Source organism: Dipodomys merriami, unplaced genomic scaffold, assembly GCF_024711535.1.
Source record: "Dipodomys merriami isolate MVZ:Mamm:240054 unplaced genomic scaffold, mDipMer1.0.p SCAF_10, whole genome shotgun sequence".
Lineage (NCBI taxonomy): Eukaryota > Metazoa > Chordata > Mammalia > Rodentia > Heteromyidae > Dipodomys > Dipodomys merriami.
Window position 1 is genome coordinate 3,224,053 of NW_027202271.1, and position 20,248 is coordinate 3,244,300.

Sequence of the window (20,248 nt, forward strand, 5' to 3'; positions counted from 1 at the left end):
ATATATATATAGTGTTATTAAGCTAAAATGAACAACGCAAAGCAAGAAAGAAACAGAAATATATATGATATAAAGAACTCAAACTAAGCTGGGTGCCAGTGGCTCACACCTGTAATCCTAGCTACTCAGGAGGCTGAGATCTGAGGATCACGGTTCAAAGCCAGTCCTTGCAGGAAAGTCAATGCAACTCGCCAGCCCAGGCAGGAAAGTCAATGAAACTCTTATCTCCAATAAGCCACTAGAAAACTGGAAGTAGTACTAGGGTTTAAGTGGTAGGGCTAGCTAGCCTTGAGCTGAAGAGCACAGGGACAGCGCCCAAGCCCAGAGTTCAAGCCCCATGACAACAAAACCAAAAACTATTCAATGAGACAACCTAGAACTGCTGCCTCAAATACTTGGTATTTTAGACCTTGATAAGTAGCCTTTTTGCCTCATTCAGGGCACTTTGTTTTGTTGTTTATTTTTTAATCTTCAAATTGTTTTTGCTGTGCTTATTTTTAATCTTCAAATAGTTGTACAGGGGGTTTCAATTTAACGTGCCTATTTATGTGTACGATGCATTTTATTTTATTTCTTGTTTTTATTTTTATTTTTTTGTGTGTGTGTCTGCATTTTATTTTCTTTGTGTTGGTACTGGAGCTCAAACTCAGGGTCTGGTTCCTGTTCCTTAACGTTTATTTTGCTCAAGGCTGGTACTCTATCACTTAAGCCACACCTCAAATTCTGGCTTTTGGCTGGTAAATTGGAGATGAATCTCATGGACTTTTCTGTCCTGGTTGGCTTTGAATTTTAATCCTCAGATCTACGTCTCCAGATTAGCTAGGATTTACAAGAGTGAGCCACTGGCATTGAGCCTTGCACAGAGCTTTTCTTTTTCTTTCTTTCTTTCTTTCTTTCTTTTTTTTTTTTTTTGGTCATGGTTCCTGAACTCTGGGCCTGGGCGCTGTCCCTCTTCAGCTCAAGGCCAGTGCTCTACCATTTGAGCCACAGCACCACTTCCAACTTTTTCTGCTTATTTGGTGCTGATGAATCAAATCCAGGGTCTCATGGGTGCAAGGCAAGCACTCTACCACTGAGCCACCTTCCCAGCCCTGTATAGAGCATTTTGGTCAGTCACACCTGGCATCCATCTACCATATATCACTCCCCCTCCTCCCCAGTCACATCAAATTCCCTGTTTCCATTTTCAAAATGTACATATAGTATGTACATGTAGTCTGTCCCCTACCTTATTCCATCGTCCCTCCCCACTCAGGCTGGTTTGCTATGTTTTCTCTACAGAAAGAGTGAGTATATACTGGAAAGAGTATTTCATTATGTGGGGGGTGAGGTTCTTTAAGTTTATTTTATCATTAGTTCTCTGAAAGAAAAGATTACTAGCATCTTCTCACTTATAAATACTTTCTAAAAGTGCAGAGACTCAGGTAGAAACTCTGGATTTTGCCTTACTAGATGACTCAGTGTCGTCCGCATTTTGATTTTTTTAGCTAATTAATAAAAATTAATTAAATCTGAAAAATTTAAGACTAACATAAGAACTCAGCTGAAACCCAGCGCTGGTGGCTCACGCCTGAAATCCCAGCTACTCAGGAGGCTGATATGAGGATGAGGTTCAAAGCAGAAAACTCCCTGAGACTCTTATCTTCAACTAACCAGCAAAAGGCCAGAAGGGCCGTGACTCAAATGGTAAAACGCACCAACCTTGTGCAATAAAAGCTAAGGGACAGTCTGGGAATGTGGATTAGTGGTAGAGTACTTGCCTAGCATGCATGAAGCCCTGGGTTGGATTCCTCAGTACCACATACACAGGAAAAGCCGGAAGTGGCGCTGTGGCTTAAGTGGGAGAGTGCTAGCCTTGAGCAAAAGAAGCTCAGGGACAGCACCTAGGCCCTGAGTTCAAACTCCAGGACTGGCGTACGTGTACACACACACAAAGGCTAAGGGACAGCGATCATACCAAGGCTGAGTACCTAGTACCAGAATACACACACACACACACACACACACGAAACCCAAACCCAAACAGCCCAGAGCCTTGGGACTCCGTTGTGCCCCTGCGAGTGTGGGTGTGTGAGGATGGCAAGCAGCGCTGGCAGAGTGAAGAGTCACTGAACGATTTTCCTGCCTATCCAGTGCGTGGTGCTGCAGGTGAGCGCGCCGGGCACTGGAGCGCAGGTGCGCGGCTGCAGGTGCGCACCGTTAGCCAATGGGTGAGCGGATGGAGCGTGGCCTGAGGAGAGTGAGGCGTGGCTGTCAGAGAGTGGGCGTGGCCGTCGAGTGGGGCGGGGCGTCCGCGTGAGCTGAGCTGGCGGGGCGTAGGAGTGAGCTGAGTGACGGTGCATTAACAGTGCCGGGACTGGGGAGTGGACTGTGGGGTGTGCTGGAAGAGTGAGAGTTGCGCTGTCTAGGAGCGGACTGTGGGGCCTGGCGTGGGCGTGGCGTATGGGTGGACGGTGGGCGGGGCGTTTCAGAGGGCGTGTCGCGGGCGCGAGTTGTGGGCGGGGCGAGCGAGAAGGGGGTGCGTGGGCGTGGACTGTGGGCGAGGCTTGCGCGTGGGAGGAGCGTAGGCGCGGGCTGTGGGCAAGGCGGGCGAGCTGTCAGAGCTTACGAGTCAGCTGTGGGATTGGGCGTTGAGAGTTCAGGGACAGGGGAGCGGGTTTCGGGCGGTGCCGCGAGCGGGGGCGTGGCGCGGCGTGGCGGAGCGGGCTGTGGGCGGGGCGCGGGAGTGGGCGTGGCAGCGTTCTGGGTGTCCAGTGCGCTCCGCACCGCTGCGCACCACAGCGCCTCGGGACCCGTGGAGTCCGCGCTCACCTCCAGCCCATCCCACAGGGGCCGGCAAGGGACTGACCGAGGACTGACGGAAGGAGTCGGGCCGCGGCCGACCCTGAGGTGGAGCGCCGCAAGGGTTTTGCGGAGTCCGAGGCGGTGCAGCGACTTCGGGAGGAGTCGGAGTCAGACTCGCGGGCTAGGAGAGGAGCGAGGAGCCCTCGCCGGCCCGGCGGCGGCCCCATCCACCCGCGGGGTCGCTTCAGGCCCCCAGGCGGCGCCTCAGAGGGGTCGGATCTCCGCCCGAGGAGCCCGCCGGGGGAGGAGCACCTGCGGCGGGCCCGGCACCATGAGCGAGGAGGGCGGCTACAACTTCAGGCGGGTGGCGATCCGACGCAAGTCCAACCTCGTCTACCTGCCGCCCGGGGTCCCCCGGCCCTGGGGCCGGCCGCTGTCGCACTTCGGAAGGGCCGAGTTCGCCCCCTTCAGGGGTTCGACGTCCGTGGACGCGCCAGGTAAGTCCTGCGGATCCGGGACAGGTGAGGCCGTGCCCCGGCCTCCCACCCCCCCTCACTGCACCCCCACGGCCCGCTGTGGGGAAACCCCAGGTCCTGGGGCTGCGCACGGCCCCTCGCCTCCTCCACTCGGCTGTCCTTACCCCCCAGAGGACCTTGGGCAGCCATTCGCCCGACGCTGAGCTTGGATCGCGGCCACTTCGCCGCGCACTCCGGAAGTCAAGGTACTAGTAAAGGTTCCTTAGAACACGCCTCTTGGATCTGGAAGTTGGAGCTTTGTGAAATTCCTGTATTTCGGCGGAGGAGGCTGGCGTGGGCTGCTGCGAGTCACCTCGGACAGACGAACTTTGGTGGCCTGGTTTATTTTTGTTTGTTGCTTTCTTTTTCAAAAAGGGATGCTTGACTTCCAACGCTGAGAGGAACATGGGCAAGTCGTCTTCGGCAGACAGTATGCCGACTATCTGGTAACTGGATTCGTGCTGTGCCTTGATGGCGATGAATTCAGTGGTCAGCCAGGCAGCGTTTGCCTTGCTGGATTCCCACGGAATTTTGTTGGGGAAGAAAGCCCTGGGACAATCTATTTGAGGCCACTTCACTTGCTTTGTTTTGTAATGCGTTCAGTTCTCCCCTGGGGAGCTTGAAACTAGAACACTAGAAGTGTATGTGTGCTAGCGCGCACGCACTGGGGTTTGAACTCAGGCCTTGCCCTCTCATAGAGCTTTTTGGCTCAAAGCTGTAGCTTTCCCACTTGAATCATAACTCCCCTCTCGGCTTTCTTCGGTTAACTGGACCTAGAAGGCTCAGATTTGTGGGGCTGGCTGCAAACTGAGATCTCAACCACCTGAGTAATTAGAATCACAGGCTTGAGCCACCGGTGCCCACCTAACAAGTTTTTGGTTTTTTTTTTTTTTAACTTCACTGATTTGCAATGCTTTTTTATTTTTAAATTTCCTTTCATACTTTAACAACGAGAGGTACCTTGTGCCAGACTTCAGTGACAAAACCCTTATTTAGTCAACAGAACAAGAAATACTTTTTATGTACATTTGCACATTTTGTCCTGATGAAGCAAAGTTGTTTGGATCATTTAAACGTGGTAAGTATTGAAGATATTCAATGTTCTGGTGTAGTCCTGTCCTGGAAGTAATAGGTATAGGGCAGAAAAGTAGGTGGGTGATGAATTTTTTTTTTTTTTTTTTTTTTTTTGGTCCGGTTGTGGGGCCTGAACTCTGGGCCTGAGCACTGTCCCTCAGCTCTTCAGCTCAAGGCCAGTGCTCTACCACTTGAGCCACAGCGCCACTTCCGGCTTTTTTCTTTTTGCTTATGTGGTGCTGAGGAATCGAACCCAGGGCCTCAGGCATGCAAAGCAAGCGCTCTACCACTGAGCCAACTTCCCAGCCCCTGGGTGATGAATTTTTAAGTAATCGTTTTATTACTATCTTTAAGTGGCTGTGCAGAGGAGTTACCATTTAACAAAGCAGTTTATGAATACAATATATCTTGATCAATGCCTGAGGGTGATGAATTATATATATGCAGTAGAGGAGGGAAATGGTGATTTGAGAAGTATGTGGACAAGGAACTCAGTTACGTTTTTTTAGTTTCAGTGTATATCCTGAGAAGTTAGGGGGCTGATCAAGTAACTTCTGAAATATCTTTCAATTTTCTGTGTGATTTACTGTGGATCTTTTATATCAAGTAAAAGTGCTTTATTTTTTCAAGTTATTTAATCTGCCAGTTTTTTAATCAGCTATTTTTAATTTGAGGATAATGAGCTCCAAATTATTTTTGTTGTTATTATTATTATTATTATTATTATTATTTACCAGCATGGCAATTTGAACTCGGGGCCTCTTGCTTGGCTTGCTGGCTCATAGCTGGTGCTCTAGTACTTGAGCTATAACCTGCCCAGTTGGTTATTTTGGAGATGGAGCCTCACAGACTTTTATGCCTGAGGTTGGCTTCAAATGTTGATTATCTGAGTCTCAGACTCTTGAGTAGTTAGAATTATAGGTATGGGACACCAGTGACCCACTTCCAAAGACTTTATATTATCATAATGTATAAACATTAACATAAGATCATCTGACTTAGTTGCAAACCCTTTGAAGAAATGAACAAGATATGAAATGCCCTTTTACAAGTAATGATAAGAGTTGTTCCTATCTATAGATAGTTTCTGTAAGGCAGCTGTGTTTTAGAAGAAAGATTCATTTACGTATTCATGTTTATTTTATAGTGCACACTCAGCTGTTCTGGTTGTTGTTGTTATTTATTTACCTGCTTTTTGTGCTGGTCCTGGGGCTTGAACCTCAAGGCCTAGATGCTGTCCCTGAGCTTCATTTTGCTCAAGGCTAGTTGCTCTACCACTTGAGTCACAGGGCCATGTATGGCTTTTTCTGAGTAGTTTATTGGTGATAAGAGTCTCATGAACTTTCTTGCCTCAGCTGGTTTCGAATCATTGATCCTCACATCTGTCTTCAGAGTAGTTTAGAATTATAGGTGTGAGCTACTATCACTAGCTTATGATTTATTGTTAATTTAAAGAGAGTTCCTAAAACTTTTCTTGATTTGTCAGAACTGGGGCTTGAACTCAGCTGCTCACACTCTCCCTTGGCTTTTTTCTTTCTTTCTTTCTTTTTTTTTTTTTTTGGGTCCGGTCATGGGGCCTGAACTCTGGGCTTGGGCACTGTCCCTCAGCTCTTCAGCTCAAGGCTAGCACTCTACCACTTGAGCCACAGTGCCACTTCCAGCTTTTTTTCTTTTTGCTTATGTGGTGCTGAGGAATCGAACCCAGGGCCTCTGACATGCAAGGCAAGCGCTCTATCACTGAGCCACCTTCCCAGCCCTCCCTTGGCTTTTTTACTCAAGGCTGGCCCTCTATGATTCTGAGGCTCCCTAATACTTTTAAGAGACCTTTAGCAGTTACTTTTGTACATTTGGTACTTTGTCTCAGTATCATTCACTTTCTGAAACTCAGAAGCTCTTCCTGGTATTGTTTTTGGTAGAAAACAGTAAGTTTACTGCAAAGTAATTAATGTTCCCCTATTCCATACCCGATCTGTAGTATTCAGAGAAGAACCCTGTGGTTCTTCAACCACTGGGTAACCACACCCTATTCAGTTAGGGGAGAGTAAAAATTAGAAAGTGCTTCCTCCTTTGATCACATTTGCTTTTCTAAGTCTCATTGAGTCATCATCATGTATATGTATAATTTTTATGGTATATATGTATGTATCTGTATACCCATCTATGTATATATTTTGTATATTTACATATGTGTTCCCATACATATCTCTATATCTCTATATATATCTATATGCATACATATAAATGTGAATGTATGAATGTACTTACATACATATATATATATATATATATATATATATATATATACACATGAACATATATATGTATAATCCCATCGTAGGGCACTGGTGGCTCACGCCTGTAATCCTAGCTACACAGGAGGCTGAGATCTGAGGATCGGGGTTCAAAGCCAGCCTGGGCAGGAAAGTCTGTGAGACTCTTATCTCCAATTAACCATCAGAAAACCAGAAGTGGCGCTGAGGCCCTTCAGTTGAAGAGCTCAGGGATAGTACCTAGGTCCAGAGTTCATACTCCACAGCTGACAAAGAAAAACAAAACAAACTAACTAATGACTATATTCCTGAGCAGTTACCAGTTAGTTTCCAGTACTCCAAAAAGATTTATGCATGAAAATCGTACAACTTAGATGGCACTAGAATGAACATGACTCGGTTGAAATGCTAACTTTTCCTCTTAAAGATATAATCCTAGCCACTCAGAATCCTGAGTTCTGAGAATCACAGTTGGAAGCCATCCTGGGCAAGAAAGTCTATAAGACTCTTATCTCTAATTAACCACCAAAAAAGCCAGAAGTGGAGCTATGGCTCAAGTGGTAGAGTGCTAGCCTTGAATGAAAAAGCTCAGGGACAGTGCCTAGGCCCTGTGTTCAAACCCCAGGACTGGCACAAAAAAAAAAAAAAAAAAAAAAGGAACAAAAACTGAGAGGTCAGGAACTTAGAAGAGAATTGAGTTTAGCAGGGCGGTGCTATATTCTCTGGTTATAAAATCCACTATTTTTAGAGTTCTCTTATATTTGGCTCTAAATAATGAAAATAAAATGGAACTTCACCTATGGCCAGGTGTAAAGCTCCTCTGAATAAAGTGAAACTTTGATCTGTAGATGAGTGTAAAGCACCTGTGAATAAAGTGGCAAACAGGCTTCAGAAGCATGGTATACTAAATTCAAACTCAAATTCTTTACTAGCTGGAAATTGGACTAGGCTTGTTAATTTTTAAGTTTCTTCATCTAAACCATGGAGATAATAGTAATTTGTAAGATTGCTGGTATGTTTGTGAGTGTGTGGGTAAGTGCATGCATTTGTGTGCATGTGTATGCCTTCTCACCTGTGTGTTTATGTAGATTAGATCCGGACACATAACATTCCAGATAATATATCAAGCAGTCACTTTTTCATCTTTGCTAAAGCTAAAAAGGGTAGGATGTGGCTCAGGGGTAGAGCACTTGCCTATCAAGCCTGAGGCACTGTCACATCCCAGTAATTATATCTATATATGTATGTATCTTTATGAAGACATACATACATATATGTATATATATATCGGTGTATCTCTATGGATATACATCTATGTATATGCATATATATACATATACACACACACATATACATATACACATATATATCCTAAATGGGAAAGACTTTCGAAGGAGTAGGATCCAGGAAGGTTTCTTCCAGGATTTCCTTCCAAAAGCAGTTAAAATGAGTAGTCAGAATTCTTTTAGTGAATCTCCAAATAAACTTGTGACTCTAAGCACGTTGAGACACTATTACACTCCATGCTCACCCACTCACTGCCATTCTTCTCCTCTGCTGGAGGTTCATATGGATGGGGGGAGCTGGGACTTGTTGGGGGTGGGAATCGAACATCTAGCCAAGGCATCTGCCTTGGGTTTTCAGTGTGCCTGCACTTGAATTCAGAAACAGGATTTCCACTGATGCATGTGATTTGTGCTTATGCAATGTATGGAATTCTGTAAGCTTGGACAGGATATGTGACTTTTTTTTGTCAGTCATGGGACTTGAACTCACGGCCTATGTGCTGTCCCTGAGCTTTTTTGCTCAAGGCTAGCACTCTACCACTTTGAGCCATAGTGCCACTTCCAGTTTTCTGGTGGTTAATTAGAGATAAGAGATATAGAGGGGCTGGGAAGGTGGCTCAGTAGTAGAGCATTTGCCTTGCATGCATGAGGCCCTGGGTTCAATTCCTCAGCACCACATAAGCAAAAAGAAAAAAAGCCGGAAGTGGCGCTGTGGCTCAAGTGGTAGAGCGTTAGCCTTGAGCTGAAGAGCAGAGGGACAGTGCCCAGGCCCAGAGTTCAGGCCCCACGACTGGACCCCAAAAAATAAATAAATAAAAAGAGATATAGACTTTCTTGACTGGGCTTGTTTCAAACTGGGATGCTCAGATCTCAGCCTCTTGAGTGCCTAGGATCATATAGGTGTGAGCCATTGGCACACAACGACTTTTTCCCTCCCTCCCTCCCTCCATCCCTCCCTCCCTCCCTTCTTTCTCTAAGTACATCAGCATAGAAGTGGAGTGACAAAGAGTGAACAAATGCTGCAGCTGCTGTGGTATTCACTAGATACTATGTTGAAAATGAACTATACAACTTGTGGGTGGGGATGGGAGAGGAAAACTGGGAGAGAGTGAGGGAAGGGGTAACATTGTCGAAGAAAAATGTACTCTTTACCTGATTTACGTAACTGTAACCCCTTTGTAATCAACTTTATAAGAACAATAAAAAATAAAAGCTGGGAGTTTGTGGCTCATGCCTGTAATCCCAGCTACTCAGGAGGTTGAGATCTGAGAATCAGGGTTTGAAGCCAGCCTGGGCAGGAAAGTCTGTGAGACTCTTATCTCCAGTTAACCACCAGAAAACAGGAAGTGGCTCTGTGGCTCAAGTGGTAGAGCGCTAGCTTTGAGCTGAATTGCTGAGGGACAAGGCCCAGACCCAGAGTTCAAAGCCCATGACTGACAAATAAATAAATAAAATTTGAAAAATGTATAGTAGAGTTGGATGCTGATGGCTCACAACTGTAATTCTAGCTACTGAGAAGGCTGAGATCTGAAGATCTGGATTTAAAGTCAGCTAGGGCAGGAAAGTCCATGAGACTCTGACCTTTGTGGTAGAGTTTTAATTAATGGTGTCCAGGCATGGGTCTTCCCTCCTCTCTTCAGCGGTTCAGACCCTGCCTATCTGGCTGTTGACTGTTCTCCTCAGGTTTTCTTTTTGTGCTGTGTTGAGCCCATGTTTCTCTGTCAGGAAATGTTCCTAAAATCCTGAATTTCAGCACAAGCAACGTTGGTTTCTTTTCCCAAATAGAAATGTGGCCTTCTGTCAGTAACCCAGATTCATCATGGCTGTCATTCCATGTGCTATTGTTTCCCTCCATGACCCACACATCAGTGCTGGCTCAAAGAACAGTCAACCCTCGCCCTCCCTCCTTCCTTCTCTTCCTCTCTTCTCCTCCTCCCCCTCCTCATTTTACTCCTCCTCCTCCTTTTTTTCTTCCCCCCCTTTTCCTCTTCTTCCTTTTTCCTAATGGAGACTAGTTGTCTTTGCCCTCTTGATTTACTTGCCAGCCTTTCTGAAGCTGTGATGGGTATGTATGTATATATATTGAACTCTGGGCCTTGTGTTCTCCTTGGCTTTTTCTTTTCTTTTTTCTCTTTCTTTCTTTTTTTTTTTTTGTCGTGGGGCTTGAACTCTGGGCCTGGGTGCTGTCCCTCAGCTCTTCAGCTCAAGGCTGGCGCTCTACCATTTGAGCCACAGCGACACTTCTGGTTTTCTGGTGGTTTATTGGAGATAAGAGTCTCACAGCTGTTCCTGCCCGGGCTGGCTATAAATCCAGATCTTCAGATCTCAGCCTCCTGAGTAGCTAGTATTACAGGTGTGAGTCACTGACACAGATTTTCTTTTATTTTTTTGGCCGGGGGCGGGGGGGGGAGGTCGGTCTTGGGGCTTGAATTCTGGGCCTGAGATCCATAATGTCACTTCTGGTCTGGTGATTTATTGGAGATAAGAGTTTCATGGACTTTCCTGAGTGGGCTGGCTTTGAACCCCAAGCCTCAGATCTTAGCCTTCTGAGTAGCTAGGATTACAGGTGTGAGCCACTAGTGCCTGACATTCACTTAGTTTTTTGCTCAAGACTGGCACTCTACCACTTGAACTACAGCTTACTTCTGTCTTTTTGGTGATGAGCTGGAGATAAGGGTCTTATAAACCTTCTTGCCTGGGCTGGCTTCGAACCTTGATCCTCAGATCTCAAGCCTTCTGAGTAGCTAAGCCAACAGGTGTGAGACACTGGGGCTCAGCTTATGTGAAACCTGATAGGGTTTCACATTTTGCCCAGGTTTCCCTGGACTATGATTCAACTTACTTTTCCCACTGCAGTTTGTATGGTAGGAACATGCCATTATACTCAACTTTTTCTGTTTGGATGAGGGTCTCAACCTGCCTCTCCTCCCTCCCCCCACATCTGGCATGGTACTTCAGTCCTCTCAATTTCAGCTTCCTTTGTGGCTGGGATGACAGGCATGTACCACTCTACCCAGCTATTAGTTGAGATGGGAATTTTGACAACTTTTTGGCCAGGATGGCCTTGACTCATCCTCCCAGACTGCCTCCCAAGTAGCTGGGATTTATAAGCATGAAGAACTGTTTCTGGTTGGTTTTTAAGGTGAAAATTCATAATGAAAGTACTTTCTTCTGCTTGTTGACCAACCAGTTGCACAGAGGGTACTATCTAATGGGCTTGCTTAAAAAAGACCCAAGGGCCGGGCACCAGTGGGTCATGCCTGTCATTCTAGCTTCTCAGGAGGCTGAGATCTGAGGATCTCCGTTCAAAGCCAGCTCAGGCAGGAAAGTCCCAAGAGAGTTTTATCACCAATTAATCACCCAAAAACTGGAAGTGGCGCAGTGGCTCAAGAGGTAGAGTGCTTGTCATGAGCTGATGGACAGGGCCCAGGCCCAGAGTTCAAGACAAAAAAAAAAAAAGACTAAGGGCTGGGTCTGGTGACTGAGATCTGAAGATTGTTTTTGGAAGCCAGCCTGGACAGGCAAGTCCATAAGACTCTGATCTACATTTAACCACCAGAAAGCTAGAAGTGAAGCTGTGGCTCAAGTGGTAGAGCACTAGCTTTGAATGAAAAAACTAAGGATAGTGCCCAGGTCTTGAGTTCAAGCCCCAGGGCTGGCAAAAAAAAAACAAACCACACAAAATACAAGAACAGTCTCAGGGACATCAGTGAGGCAGGACCAGAAGTTGGGATTTAGTTCATGGTTCTTGCAGAAAAGATGAGACTGCAAACTTCTAATACTTAGAATATTACTACCTCTTAGTATGAGTCACCAAAATAAATTATATGTTTTTTTTCTTTACATCTTTGAAAGTGAGATACTTCTTATAATTGGTGGTATGTGTTTTAAAGATTGTGTGACACTGATAATAGCCAGATGTGTGATACAACAATGAAATCTCCTTCCCCTATATCTGTATGACTGATAAAAGCCAATAAAAAATTGTGTGACAGGGGCTGGGAAGGTGGCTCAGTGGTAGAGCACTTGCCTTGCATGCCTGAGGCCCTGGGTTCGATTCCTCAGCACCACATAAGCAAAAAGAAAAAAGCTGGAAGTGGCGCTGTGGCTCAAGTGGTAGAGCGCTAGCCTTGAGCTGAAGAGCTGAGGGACAGCGCCCAGGCCCAGAGTTCAGGCCCCATGACCGGACCCCCCCCAAAAAAATTGTGTGACATTTAAATATGGATCAGCCTAAATTTTAAAATACCTTTGTATAGTACTTACTGCTTCTGTAAATGTAGATGATTAAATATGACCTATTAATAATCAGAGTATATACCCCAAAAGCTGACAATTTCCCTGCCCCCTCTGCTAAAATCTGCTGCATGTGAACATTACTCCCAGCTTTTTGCTTTTTCCTTAGCCTTCTTAATTATAAGCCTGAAAGTCATAATAATAGCAGCTATCATTTACTGAGAACTTCAAGTCAGATGGTCCAAAGTCTCTACATGTATGAACTTGCTGAGTTACCACAAGTGCAAACTATGATTCCCCATTGAAGAGAAAAGGCACCCAGAGCCCAGACAGGGAAGTAATTTTGTCCAAGTTCACATGAGCAGAAGGTGGAAGAAGCCAGGATTTCAACCTATGTTCATAACCCTAGTACTTTTCTCTGGCGCCCTTCTTCAGTGCTGGGGATCAAACTCAGGCCTCATTAATGCTAGACAAGCATTCTACCACTTGGATTCTGTCTGTCTGACCAGTACTGGGGATTGAACTACAGGGACTAACAGATCCTAGGCAGAAATTCTATCACTGAGCTTCAACTCTAGCCCTATCACAGATTTCTTACTGCCGGTTTCTCTGAACATATGGGTAATGATTGTTGTTTCATAATGGAAGAAATTTTTTTCCAGGATATTCTTTTTGTGTGTGGTAGTGGTACTGTGGCTTGAACTTAGGGCCTTGTGGTCATGCTTGGCTTTCTTGTTTGTGACTGATACTCTGCTATTGGAGCTATACCTCCATGTTGCTAATCATTTTAGAGATGGAGTTTCATGGGCTTGCTGCCTGGGCTGGCTTTGAACTGCAACTCTCTGGATCTCAGCTTCCTGAATAGTTAGTATTACAGGTGTAAGTCACTGGTTCCTATTTTCATGAATTTCCTTAGTTCATTTAAAGTCTCAAAAACAACCCCCTTGGTCTAATGTAGCTAATGAGGCGTGGGGGTAGGGGCTTTCTGACTTTCAAGGAAAGCCAGAAACAGTTTTGGAAAAGATTCTGGAAGTGTAACACTAAAGATCTTCCTGATCCTTGCTGAGAACCAAGCTTTTGGGAAAACCCACAAAACTCTTCAGAGAGTCTACTATTTTTTAGGAATTCTTTTTTTTTTTTTTTTTTTTGGGTAGGTCATGGGGCTTGAACTCTGAGCCTGGGCGCTGTCCCTCAGCTCTTCAGCTCAAGGCAAGTGCTCTACCACTTGAGCTACAGTGCCACTTCCGGTTTTCTGGTGGTTTATTGGAGATAGTCTCACAGTCTTTCCTGCCCGGGCTGGCTTTGAACCGTGATCCTCAGATCTCAGCCTCCTGAGTAGCTAGGATTACAGGTGTGAGCCACCAGTGCCTGGCTTTTTATAGGAATTCTTTTGACTAGATATATCCAATCATTAGTAAAGTGATATGTTCTTGGTAAACTTTGAAGTTATATATATTTATTTGCAAGTATCCTATTTTATTTTACTTTATTTTTTTTATTTTTGTGCCAGTATTGAAGTTATATATATATATATATATATATATATATATATATATATATATATATATATATTTATGTATTTGCAAGTATCCTATTTTATTTTACTTTATTTTTTAAATTTATTTTTGTGCCAGTACTGAGGCATGAGCTCAGGGCCTCATGCTCTTCCTTGGCTTTTTTCACTCACAGCTGGTGCCTTTCCACTTGAGCTACACCTCCACTTTCAGCTGCTTTTTTTTTTTTTTTTTTTTTTGACAGTCTTGTGGCTTGAACTCAGGGCCTGGGCACTGTCCCTGAGCTTCTTTTGCTTACAGCTAGCACTCTATCACTTGAGCCACAGCACCACTTCTGAGGAATAGAACTCAGGGCTTCATTATGCTAGGCAAGCACTGTACCACTAAATCACAATCCCAGCCACACTTTCAGCTTCTTGATGGTTAATTGGAAATAAGAATCTCAGGGGCTTTTCTGTAAACTGATCTTCAGATGTATATAGGATTAGAGGTATAGGCCACCACCAACACTGAGCTAAGAATCCTTTTAATTTTATCTGTTCTGAAAAAATAAAGAAACCCAAAATGAAAACATAAAACTGCATTTTTCTACCTGGTCAACAAATGATCATGGATGGGTGTGTGTGTGTGTGTGTGTGTGTGTGTGTGTGTGTGTGTGTGTGTGTGTGTGTGTGTGTGTGTGTGTGTGTGTGTGTGTGTGTGTGTGTGTGTGTGTGTGTGTAAAGGTAATATATCAATATCCTGTTGGTAAATGTCAGCATAGCACTTTTTCAAAGGGAATTATAACCCTCAAGCCATTTAACACATTTTAAAAAAAAAACATAATCACTAGTTTTCTTTTCTTTTTTCTTTTTGGTCGGCTGTGGGGCTTGAACTCTGGGCCTAGGAGCTGTCCCTGAGCTCTTCAGCTCAAGGCTAGCCCTCTACCATTTGAGCCACAGCTCACTTCTGACTTTTTTGGTAGTTTGGTAGCTTACACTGATTTTTTTGTGTCTGGGCTGGTGTTGAACCACTATCCTCAGGTCTCAGCCTCCTGAGTAGCTAAGATTATAAGCATGAACAACCAGCACCCACCTTCCCTTTGGTGTAATGAAAAGTTGGGCTAGAATATTCCTTTCCCCTGCCTCAGAGAGGCTGTTCAAAGTGGGAGAACTGGTCCCAGGACTGGAAACTGACTGGGATGCTAAGTGAAGTTGTTCTGTGGTTCTTTTATAGAAATGGTGCATTGAAGCTACTGCCTTTAAACAAACAAACAAACAAAAAACAGTGAAAAGAGGGGAAGGAAAGGTTGTGGGGAAGGAAGAGAACCCTGCCAGTGCTAGCAGCCTTTGTTGGGAACCCTGGAGGCTCCCCAGGTTTTTGTTTTGTTTTTTTCATAGAGAGCTAATGGCTCATCCTCAAGCTTTGCAACCCAGTGACTATCTTGTGTGTTGTTTCCCTGGCAGATTTGCTTTTGCAGCATCATGGGCATTAGAAAGGCACAAATAAGGCAGCTCAGGCAAGGAAAAAAAAATCCCAGAGACTTTTATCTCCAGTAAACCAGCAAAAAGCTGGAAGTGGAGCTGTGGCTCAAGTGATAGAGACCAAGCCTTCAGGTAAAAAGCCAAGTGAGAGAACAGGTCCATGAGTTCAAGTTGCAATACTGGCACCAAAACAGAAAAATAAATCAGTTGTAAATGTTAGTAGCCATTGTTAGGTGAAAAACAAACAAGCCAGGTTCCTGGAAGCTCAGAAGTCTATATTGTATCAGATACTGTTGGATCCCAACAAAATATGCAGACCAAAGCTTCATAATTATGGGGTAAAATTTCCATCATGTAAATCTAAATTTAATCAAATGTTGCTTCAGTTCTCGTTGACTGAATATTTGAAATCCTGTGGCATGTTCCATTTTCAGTGTCCACATGCTGGAGCAGCTTGATGCATAAAAACCTAGTTTAAAAGCCGGGGTCTGTGATTCATGCCTGTAATCCTAGCTACCCAGGAGGCTGAATTCTGAGGCTCTTGTTTGAAACCAGCCCTGGCATAAATGTCTGTGAGACTCTTACCTCCAATTAACTACCAAAAAAAGGCAGAAGTTGAACTGTGGCTCAACTAATAGATCCTTGAGCAGGGACCCTCAGGGATAGCACCCAGACCCTGGGTTCAAGCCCAATGATTGGCACCAAAAAAAAAAAAAAAAAAAGCTGAGATATGAGAACCACAGGTCAAAGCCAACCCTGACAGGAAAGTCTTCTTATCTCCAGGTAGTTAGCAGAAAGCCAAGAAGTGGAGCTATGTATCAAGTGACAGAATACCATTCTGACAGCACCAAGGCTTTAGGTTCAAGTCCCAGTACTAGCACAAAGAAAACAAAAAACAACCAAACAATAGGAAAACATCGTTTATCCTCAGCTCTCCCTCCTCCTTTTCTCAGGTTTTAAAATTTGATTTATTCATTTTTTCAAATTAATATTCCTTTAAGTTTCCTTAGCACATTGGAGAGATGTTTCAACTTAAAAGTACATTAACTGGGGCTGGGAAGGTGGCTCAGTGGTAGAGCGCTTGCCTTGCATGCTCAAGGCCCTGGGTTCGATTCCTCAGCACCACATAAGCAAAAAGAAAAAAGCCGGAAGTGGCGCTGTGGCTCAAGTGGTAGAGCACTAGCCTTGAGCTGAAGAGCTGAGGGACAGTGCCCAGGCCCAGAGTTCAGGCCCCACGACCGGACCCAAAAAAAAAAAAAAAAAAAAAAAAAGTACATTAACTATAACTCTGAGAGCATATACGTTTTAGATAACAAATTATCCTCCAAGGGTATCTATTGAAATGAATCTTTTTTTCTTTTGGTCCCGTGGGGTCTGAACTCTGGGCCTGGGCGCTCTCCCTCAGCTCTTTAGTTCAAGGCTAGCGCTCTACCACTTGAGCCACAGCGCCACTTCTGGCTTTTTTCTTTTTGCTTATGGGGTGCTGAGGAATCGAACCCAGAGCCTCATGCATGCAAGGCAAGTGCTCTACCACTGAGCCACCTTCCCAGCCCCTTGAAATGAATCTTATCACTGTTAATTGTTTCTTTGAGAAAAAGTTTAGTCTTCGGACGTTTCTATCATAGGTGCCAGATGGAGTGCAATTAAAAAATACAAACCCTGGGCTGGGAAGGTGGCTCAGTGGTAGAGCGCTTGCCTTGCATGTCAGAGGCCCTGGGTTCGATTCCTCAGCACCCCATAAGCAAAAAGAAAAAAGCTGGAAGTGGTGCTGTGGCCCAAGTGGTAGAGTGCTAGCCTTGAGCTGAAGAGCTGAGGGACAGCGCCCAGGCCCAGAGTTCAGGCCCCACGACCGGACCCCCCCCCCAAAAAAAATACAAACCCTTTGACAAAGCAAACAGGAAGGGTATCATGTAATATATTTAAAGCAAATTACACACCAAGCTGGCCTTTTCTCCTAGTTTTCAAAGTTCCTTACATATTCTATTCTTTTCCAGCTGTTTTTTTTTTTTTTCTCTCTTCTTTCCTTTTTGGTTCTGGTTCTGGGGCTTAAACTCAGGACCTGGGTACTGTTCCATAGCTTTTTTTGCTCAAGGCAATCACGCTATCACATGAGCCACAGCTCTACTTCTGGCTTTTTGCTGGTTCACAAACTTTCCTTCTGAGGCTAGCTTTGAACTTCAGTCCTCAGATTTCAGCTTCCTGAGTAGCTAGGATACAGATGTGAGCCACTGGTACCTTTCTTGTTCTTTTAATTGGTATGACATTATAAAACTTCCAAAATGGAGGGGAACACTCATGTTGATCTCTTCTGACTGTGTTTGCATTCTATGCTTCTAGTTCACAAGACAGTTGGTTTTTCTGTAAAACAAGGAAGCTTAGGTGAACCGTTTGTGCTGGGCAGGGTGGCAGCCACCTGTAAGCCCAGCCCTGTCTTGGCAGGCTGATATAGGCTCAGATTGATTGGGAGCTTGAGGTCAGCCTGGGCAGCAATGAGACATCTTGTCTTCTCCTTCCCATCCCCCCCCCCAAAAAAAAAGATAGAAACAACCTTCTCCAAATAGAACACTGAAAATCCATTCTTTCCAGTCTTCCAAGTGGGCAAATTCCATACACATGAAAGTAACTTGGAGTACATAGGCTAAATTCATTTCTTAGCTTTCAGGAAGCTGTCTGGCCTTTTCAAAGAGGAAAGCTTTAATTACACTGTCTCTCTCTCTCTCTCTCTCTCTCTCTCTCTCTCTCTCTCTCTCTCTCTCTCTCTCTCTCTCTCTCTCTCTCTCTTTTTGTTGGTCGTGGGGTCTGAACTCTGGTTGTAGGAGCTGTCCCTGAGCTTTTCAGCTCAAGGCAAGCACTCTACCACTAAGCCACCTTCCCAGCCTTACACTGTCTTTTCCTAGAAGGTCCTTGCTTCATGTGTGTAGATTTCATGTATAGGAGCCCACTCTAGGTGTGATTACTTAATTTCCCTGTCAGTGCTTGTGCTAGAAAAGTTGGAATGTGCTTGAATTTTTTTTTTTTTTTGGTCCGGTTATGGGGCCTGAACTCTGGGCCTGGGCGCTGTCCCTCAGCTCTTCAGCTCACGGCTAGAGCTCTACCACTTGAGCAACAGCACCACTTCTGGCTTTTTTTCTTTTTGCTTATGTGCTTATGTGGTGCTGAGGAATTGAATCCAGGGCCTCATGCATGCAAAGCAAGTGCTCTACCACTGAGCCACCTTCCCAGCCCTGTGCTTGAATTTTTGTAGAGATTCACATATAGAATATGATCAACTTGTGATGCAGAACCTTAGTATTTGCTGTGCATTGGTGGCTCAAGCCTGTAATCCTAGCTACCCAGGAGGCCAAGATCTAAGGATCGTGGTTCAAAGCCAGCCCAGGCAGGAAACTCTGTGAGACTTTTTTTTTTGGGGGGGGGGGGTCTGGTCGTGGGGCCTGAACTCTGGGTCTGGGCCCTGTCCCTCAGCTCTTCAGCTCAAGGTTAGTGCTCTACCACTTGAGCCACAGTGCCACTTCTGGCTTTTTTCTTTTTTCTTATGTAGTGCTGAGGAATCGAACACAGGGCCTCAGGCATGCAAGGCAAGTGCTCTACCACTGAGCCACCTTCCCAGCTCCCCTGTGAGACTTTTATCTCCAATAAACCATTCAGAAAACTGGAAGTGGCTCTGTGGCTCAAGTGGTAGAGCACTAGCCTTGAGCTGAAGAGCTGAGGGATAGTGCCTAGTCCCAGAGTTCAAGCCCCACCACTGACCAAAAAAGAAAGAAAAACAAAAACCCTTAGTATTTTCACTGAATCTACTCTGCATAGGAATCTCAGAAAAGAGAATGATTATTTTAAATATCAAATACAATGATGAATGATAGAAATTTCTGTTCTGAGAGGAGTAGCTTCATTTCTTTCCTTTTTTTTTTCTCTCTAAAACATGGAGATGTACTCCTGTTCAGCTTGCTTGCTCATAGCTAATGCTCTACCACTGTGTCATGCCTCTAGTCCAGCTTTTGGCTGATTACTTTGGAGATGAAGTTTCCTAGATTTTGTGCCTAGCTTGGCTTCAAACTGTGATCCTCTGACTCAGTCTACTGCGTAGCTAGGATTACATGTATAATCAACTGACACTTGGCTTCATTTCTCCCCCCCCTCCCTCCCTCCCTTTGTCTTTCTCTTCCCTTCCTTCCTTCTCTTTCTTTCTTTCCTTCTTTCCTCTCTCTCTCTTTTTCTTCCTCCTCCTTCCCTCTTTTCCCTCCCTCCCTCCTTCCTTCCCTCCTTCTTTCTCCTTCCTTGGTCTTGTTATGTACTAGCTCTGCAGTCCAGGCTGTCCTGGAACTCACCATCCTCCTGCCTCAGCTTCCTGAGTGCAGGGGTGTAAGATAAAGCTGGTTGACAGGCCTGATACTGTAGTTAGAAAGGCCTGGACTCATCTGGTTTGTCCCACTTCACAGATTTGGTTGAGTCAACTAATTTCCTTAAGACTCTTTATAAAATCAAGATATAAACAAAGCACTTCAAACATTACAAAGGAGTAAATATAGAATAATGCATGTAAAACTTGGTGTAGCTAAGCTCCAATGGTTCATACTTGTAATCCTACTTATTTAGGAGTCCAGAACCTGGAGGATTGTAATTAGAGGCCAGCCCAGGCAGGCAAATCCTTTATACTCTCGCTCTAAAAAATAACTAGCAAAATGCAGCTCAAGTGATAAAGCATACTAGCAGAGCGAGCAAGCAAGCTGAATGAGTGCAAACCCCAGTACTGCCAAACATTTTTTAATCCTACAAGAACAACAATATACTAATTAAAAATACTATAAGATTCACTTAGCACTTCATGGGATTGTTTATTTTTTGCATAATTTTTAACTTTCAAAAAATTGTTAAGTGGCTGTACAAAGGGATCTTAGGTCAACATGTCAGTTTGAGTACAGAGCATCTTGATCAATATCACCCCTTCATTCTTCCCCATCTATCCCACCTCACCCCTCCCCTCAAGTTACCTGGTTTTGTTTTCACATGTGTACATTGGGTATTATGACTGTATTTGTCTACCCTTCCTCTCTTCATTGGTCTGCCTGCCTTCTTTTGACTCTTTCCTCCCACAGACAAAGTATGTTTCAC

General features: G+C 44.7%; 1 protein-coding gene across 1 annotated transcript in view; it reads left to right on the plus strand.

Annotated features, from left to right (window-relative positions):
* The first annotated feature begins 2,831 nt into the window (after positions 1-2,831).
* The window catches only part of Fgd4 (FYVE, RhoGEF and PH domain containing 4), a 212,625-nt gene continuing 195,208 nt past the window's right edge, over positions 2,832-20,248 (plus strand). Inside the window, exon 1 of the mRNA XM_070038716.1 lies at positions 2,832-3,281. Coding sequence (XP_069894817.1) covers positions 3,116-3,281 — 166 coding nt within the window. The 5' untranslated portion in view covers positions 2,832-3,115. The remainder of the gene's footprint in view (positions 3,282-20,248) is intronic.